Source organism: Juglans regia, chromosome 13 (genome assembly GCF_001411555.2).
Source record: "Juglans regia cultivar Chandler chromosome 13, Walnut 2.0, whole genome shotgun sequence".
Taxonomy (NCBI): Eukaryota; Viridiplantae; Streptophyta; class Magnoliopsida; order Fagales; family Juglandaceae; genus Juglans; species Juglans regia.
This window is the reverse complement of record NC_049913.1, coordinates 21,750,138-21,756,421: the sequence shown is the minus strand read 5'-3', so window position 1 is coordinate 21,756,421 and position 6,284 is coordinate 21,750,138. Positions and strand designations below refer to the sequence as shown.

The following is a 6,284-nucleotide window of genomic DNA, read 5'->3' as shown; positions in this document are numbered from 1 at the left end:
TTTTTTGTTTTAAGCAAAACATTGGTTACCCATTTCAATATGGGATGGGACCTCCGAGGCCATTTATCGCTACAAGTTCCACAACGAGCGCAAGAGTTGGTCAAGAAGATAGATCCGTTTGTCTAGAAACTGAAGCGCCATGTACTTCTCCTAGAGTAGATAAAGAAATTCTGTTAGATAGACCAGATGAACAGAAAACTGACGATGGCACTACTAGTACACCACAAGTAATGCCATCATCGGATGTGATAATATCATTGAGGAGCCAAAGTCGGGGATGGAGTTCAATTCGTTTGAAGATTTGTTGAGCTATTATAAACATTATGTTAAAAAATGCGGATTTGGGGTGATGACACAAAGGAGTGAGAGGTCAGAGAATCAAAGTGTCAGATATGTCACCCTTGGTTGTTTACAGAGAGGGAAGGCCCGAAATAAGAATTCCAATGTCGCCAACCCATGTCAGACGGGAAAAATGGACTGTAAGGCAAGAATTAATGTCTTAAAAGTCAAGGGAAAGATGCGGTTGACAACAGTCCATAATACACATAATCATGGCTTTAACCCAATGAAATCCCGCTTTTTTCGATGTAACAGATAAGTGAGTAAGACAGTTAAAAGAGTCATAAACACAAACGACTTAGCTGGCATCCGACTGAATAAGAGTTACAGATCTCTTGTCGTTGGCGTAGGTGGCTTCGAGAACCTCACATTTTTTGAAAAGGATTGTCGCAATTACATCGACAAAGCACGATATCTACGACTTGGTGCTGTTGGTGCTGGAGCACTTCGAGATTATTTTATGAGGATGCAATACAAGAATAACGGGTTTTTTGTGTTGATGGATTTAGACGATGACGGAAGGTTAAAGAATGTTTTTTGGGCAGATCCACGTAGTCGGGTAGCCTACCAGTATTTTGGTGATGTGGTCACATTCGACACCACATACCTGACGAATAGGTATAGGATGCCCTTTGCACTGTTTGTTGGTGTAAATCACCATGGGCAGTCGATTCTTTTGGGAGCTGGGTTGATTTCCAGAGAGGACACGGAGACCTTTACGTGGCTGTTCCAAACCTGGTCGCAGTGTATGGACGGTATAGCTCCAAAGGCTATTATTATTGATCAAAACATAGCAATGAAAAATGTAATTACTATTATCTTTCCTGAAACTCGACATAGATTATGTATGTTGCATATATTAAAGAAAGTCCCTGAGAAGTTTGAGTCATATGCTACCTACAGAAATGGGCTGAAAACTCAACTGATGAAATGTGTGTACGACACACAAACAATTGAGGAGTTTGAGGAATGTTGGGATGGGTTTATTAACACATACGACTTACATGAGAATACGTGGTTGAAGAGTTTATATGCGGAGCGTGAGCATTGAGTATTGGTATTCCCTCGAGAGCACTTTTAGGCTGGAATGAGTACAACCCAGCACAGTGAGAGTATGAATGCTTTTTTTTACGGTTATGTTCATTCAAAGACAAACTTGAAGGAGTTTGTCGACCAGTTTGACAATGTGATGAGGAATAAAATTGAGAATGAAAATCATGCGGATTCCAGTCATTTAGCCAAACCACTCCCTGTGTATCTAGATCCCCAATGGAAAATAAATTCTAAGAGATGTACACTAATGCTGAATTTAGGGAAGTTCAGCAGCAAGTAATAGGTGAGATCGATTTGGATCCATCTCTACTTACATCGGATGGTGTATTGAAGAGTTATTTGGTAGAAGATGAAGTTCACATTGAGGAGTTCAGTAAACTGGTTAAATATTCAGTGGACTTTAATGAGGAAGACTGCAATGCTAAGTGTTCATGTAGGTTATTTCAGATGAGGAGGATATTATGTAGGCATATTTTGGCCATATTTAAAGCTAACGGTATAAAATCATTGCCAGATAGGTACATTCTAGACCAATGGAGAAAAGACATCAATCGAAGATACACGTTAAACCCCAGTAGCTATGATGAAGGGGGATCAGAGGCCGAATTGTAATAGATATTCAATTCTGTTGAATATGTGTTATGGGATGATAACTTATGCGAAAAATTCTAACGGGCAATTTGAAGATGCAAAGAAGAAGATACATGAGATGACTAGATGTTATCGCGAGCAGACACGCAACTTATCTTTGACCCAAACAGGTTCTTACTGGACGAACTTTATTGTCTATTAAAATGGTTTACTTCTTCAATAGGTACTTAATTTCTATAATTATATGTGTCTTATTTACTAGTTCATTGCCAATAACAGGTTCAAATGTTGATTTTGAGACACTGGACATAACTGTAGTTGGTAGTTGACAACAAGTTAAGAGGCCACTTATTGTCAGAGGGAAAGGAAGACCCCTATCTTTGAGGAGAGCATCCAGGATGGAGACTGAGTTGCAGAAGGTTAAAGCCAAAAAGAAGAAAGCACCCAAAGTCAGAGGGAAACTCAAACAGGTGCATGTTTTAACATTGAGAGAATTAAAAACAAATATGTTCATGTGTAATTATTTTTATTGCCAATAGTTAGAGCATTGAGTATTTTTACTTGTTACTTTATTATATGATGTCTTAGCGCGATGAAGGAGATACACCAGACATGGGCACACACAGGAATTTATTTGGACCATCAGAAGTAGATATCACAAATCCTGATCTAGACAACTCATATTTTGATAGTAGTGGAACCCAGCACCGAAAAACATTGATTGGTAGCCAAGAAAGTGTAACATTTCTAAACTTTGCACAATTTAATTGTCATATTTACATGGATTAATATTTGCATATTAATCCATAACAGATTTTTTTGGGTTGGATGGCGCACAACCAGATCTCCTTGGGTTGTGATGGATCACAATCGGTGCAGAAAGGATGAAGACCCCATTTTTCCTAGGATTCCCAAGTTTTAAGGTTTTGTAATTATTTTTGTAAGAAGAAAGGTTGGGTTGGGTTATAGTTTTTGTAATTATTTTTGTGGGAATTAAGCAGGTTTTGTAATTATTTTTGTAAGAAGAAAGCTTGGGTTGGGTTATAGGTTTTGTAATTTTGTGGGAAGCAAGATTGGCAAGTTTTAAGAATTTATAATTAATTTTGTAAGAAGCGAACTTGGTGGTTATAGTTTTTGTAATTATTTTTGTAAGAAGAAGAAGTATTGTTGGTGAAGGTATTTATAAGAAGAGGTCTTTCCAATTAATTTTGGAAGAAGACAGATTTTGTATGGCTATTTTATATTCCTAGTGAAGGTATTTATAAGAAGAAGTTTTTCATCACATTTATTTTGGAAGGAGGCAGATTTTGCATGTCCATTTCATTTCATATTCCTAGTGATGCAATTATGCAGGAGTATTGAGGAATGTGTGGTTTGAGTAGTCGCAATTATGCATTGCCAGGAGTATAATTGGTTGGATGGATTTAGACGGTAAAGCCTGAACTGCACTACACGTTTTATGTTGATGCAATCCATCGAGAACCTCACATTTTTGTTCTTCCAGCAGTGGAATGAGTGCATTACAATTCAGCCTGAAATATTACAATAAACTTGCATGTGCCCTTTACAATACGATAAAAAAAAAAACATAAGATATCCAAAACTTCAAGGCCATTTTTCTTGGTATAAGTGACATGAATCTACATTATTGATCAAGTAAACAAATAACTTGTGCAACAATTAAAGAACTAAATAATTATACATTCAGACTAAATTACAAATCAACATTCAGATCACTTAATTATACAAAATATCTCTATTTTGTTTATAGAAATTGAATCTACATTTAGACTAAACTACAAATCAATTCTCTAAATAACTTATAACACTTAATTATAGCATGCGTGAACGACTTAGGACAGCTTCTCTCTCAAGAAGCACCAACTCTCTCTTACGAAGCTCAATCTCCATCTTCTCGACATCACTAAGTCTCTTCTCGAGCTCTTTCTCATTTCTTAAGAGTTCATTTTGTCTTTCTTACACATCCGGCTCTATGTATTGATTACAAGTAATAGCCCAGTTGAAATACTTGCAGTTTGGTAATCCCTCATATTTTGCACACATATAAAAAATGTTAGATGAACAACACCAATCAAAATATTAAACATGTTACATTACAAGTCATGTATTTACTCATTGTGTTAAACTTTGAACACCCAAAAAAGGGGCATCTTGAATTTCTTTTAGTAATTGAGTATCTCAATGTAGCTTCAACCCCACAAAAGCACAATGGTTGACCCAAAGTACGTTTCGCAAAGGATGAAGAAGACAGTAATGATGATGACATTCTAACATGAACCACTTCTAGGAAAGGCACACATATCAAAAGCATAAAATCATTCATTTGAGAGTAGCAAAACTGAGAGGGGTACTCTGCTTTTAAGCATCATGGCAGACAAATCTAATATCAAAATTTGATCGAAGCAAGGGAGAACAAACAATCAATGAGTAAGTTGCACTAAAAATGTTAAACAAGCTTGATTAGCCTTGAATATAAAACTGTATTGAATGCCACAGTTTTATCACTGCACGTATACCACAGGCACATCCCATTCACTAGGAAAAACTCCTCAGCAAAATAGTTGAAAAGTAAAACAACAGCAAAAGAACACCAAAAAAAAAGTAATGCATAATACAATTATGTCACTACATATTTCGAAAATGCAAGTGCAAGTGCAATAATTTATCACAGGATTGAAATGTGATCAATTATGTCACTACATATTTCGAAAATGCAAGTGCAATAATGTAATGCTTATGTTATGGTTGTCAATGTTAAATGGGTTGGGTTATGGTTGTCAATGTTACAATCCAAACTCAATTCTTGAAGATAAATAACCCTAGCATGAAACATATACAACTACCATTTTTTTCCCACAAATATAGGTCCACTCTACAACATGAGTATGTAAACAAATAATAATAATAATCAACCAACGGCACCAACCAATCCTTTTTTTTTCACAAATACAGGTATACTCATTATGCAGTTCAAGCAAAGTTGTAACAAAATAATCAACCTACGGCACCAACCAATCCATTTTTTCTTTTCACAAATATAGGTCTACCCTATAACATGAGTATGAAACTTGAAACAAAATAATCAACTTACGGCACCAAACAATCCATTTTTTTTTCACAAATACATGCCTACTTTACAACATGAGTATGAAACTTGTAACCAAATAATCAACCTACGACACCAAATAATACGAGATTACCGTCTTCTAGGATAGAACAGGGGCAACTGATTGGCTGCTTCCTTGATCACCGTCTTCTAGGATTAGGGTTTTGGGATGAAGGGAAAGAGGCTTTCTTTTGGTTAGGTTTAGGGTTTTTGGGATGAAGGAAAATGCAGAGAGGGAGGGAAATGGAAGGGAAATGTAGAGAGGGAGGGAAATGGAAGGGAGTAAAACCTTCGAGGGAGAACACAGAGAGGGGTCGTCTTCGAGGGAGAATATAGAGAGGGAGGGATTTGGAGAGGAACTGAAAATTGAAGGAGGGAGAAATCGAAGGAGGTAGGGCAGATGTTCTGCTTCGATCGAAACGGTGCATTTTTGGTTTGGCCACGTCATATCCGTTTGCACAACGACTGCACCAAGCGACTGCAGTAAGCATTTTTGTTAAAATATATAGGGTTATTATCTTTTTATATTAATTTTTTTAATTTTTAATTTTATTTAATAATTAAAGAAGTGAATATTAATAAAATTATATTTTTTTTAATTTTTTTAATATTTAATTACTAAAAAAATATAAAAAAATAAATACACTTTAAATAATAAAAAAATAATAACCCTATCTACCTTCTCATTTTCTCTCCTCTTGTCATGCAACTCTCCTCTCCCAAAAAGTTGAAGCTCTCTCTCAACAGATCCCCTTTCCTCCTATCTCTCTCTCCTCTCCTCTTATCTCCTTTCATGCCAACATCCTAAACCTCTCTCTCCTCTCCTCTGTCGAGAGATTGGGAATCCATCTCTGTCGATTTGGAATGAACACATCTCCCTCAACTCGATCTGGAACCCACTTGATTTTAGCAAGTATCTATAAGTGGTTTATTTGTTTACCAGAATCTGACAAAATCTTTATTCTGCATATATGATCTGGGTTTGTTTGTATTGTGACTACGTACCTTTCATCCGGGTTGTGCTAGAATTTTCTTTTTGTGTAGAGAGTTTTTGGGGATTTGTAACACACTTGATTAGTAGTGTTTGGTTAACTAGAAAATAAGAGAGAAAATGTAAAGAAAATGGTTAGATTCGAGGTTGATCTAGCCTTGTAACACACTTAATTAGTAGTGT

The 6,284-nt window shown here is 36.1% G+C and overlaps 1 protein-coding gene across 1 annotated transcript; it reads left to right on the top strand.

Annotated features, from left to right (window-relative positions):
• Positions 1–277: 277 nt before the first annotated feature.
• LOC109005749 (protein FAR1-RELATED SEQUENCE 4-like) lies at positions 278–1,390 on the top strand. Its single transcript, XM_018984798.1, has 2 exons — positions 278–479; positions 690–1,390. The coding sequence occupies exons 1-2, from the start codon at positions 278–280 to the stop codon at positions 1,388–1,390; spliced, it is 903 nt and encodes a 300-aa protein (XP_018840343.1).
• The last annotated feature ends 4,894 nt before the right edge of the window (positions 1,391–6,284 follow it).

Coding starts and splice junctions, on each gene's coding strand:
- LOC109005749 (XM_018984798.1), top strand. CDS start 278: ATGGAGTTCAATTCGTTTGAAGATTTGTTGAGCTATTATAAACATTAT. Junction 480..689: donor TCAGACGGGAAAAATGGACT/GTAAGGCAAGAA, acceptor TCGTTGGCGTAG/GTGGCTTCGAGAACCTCACA.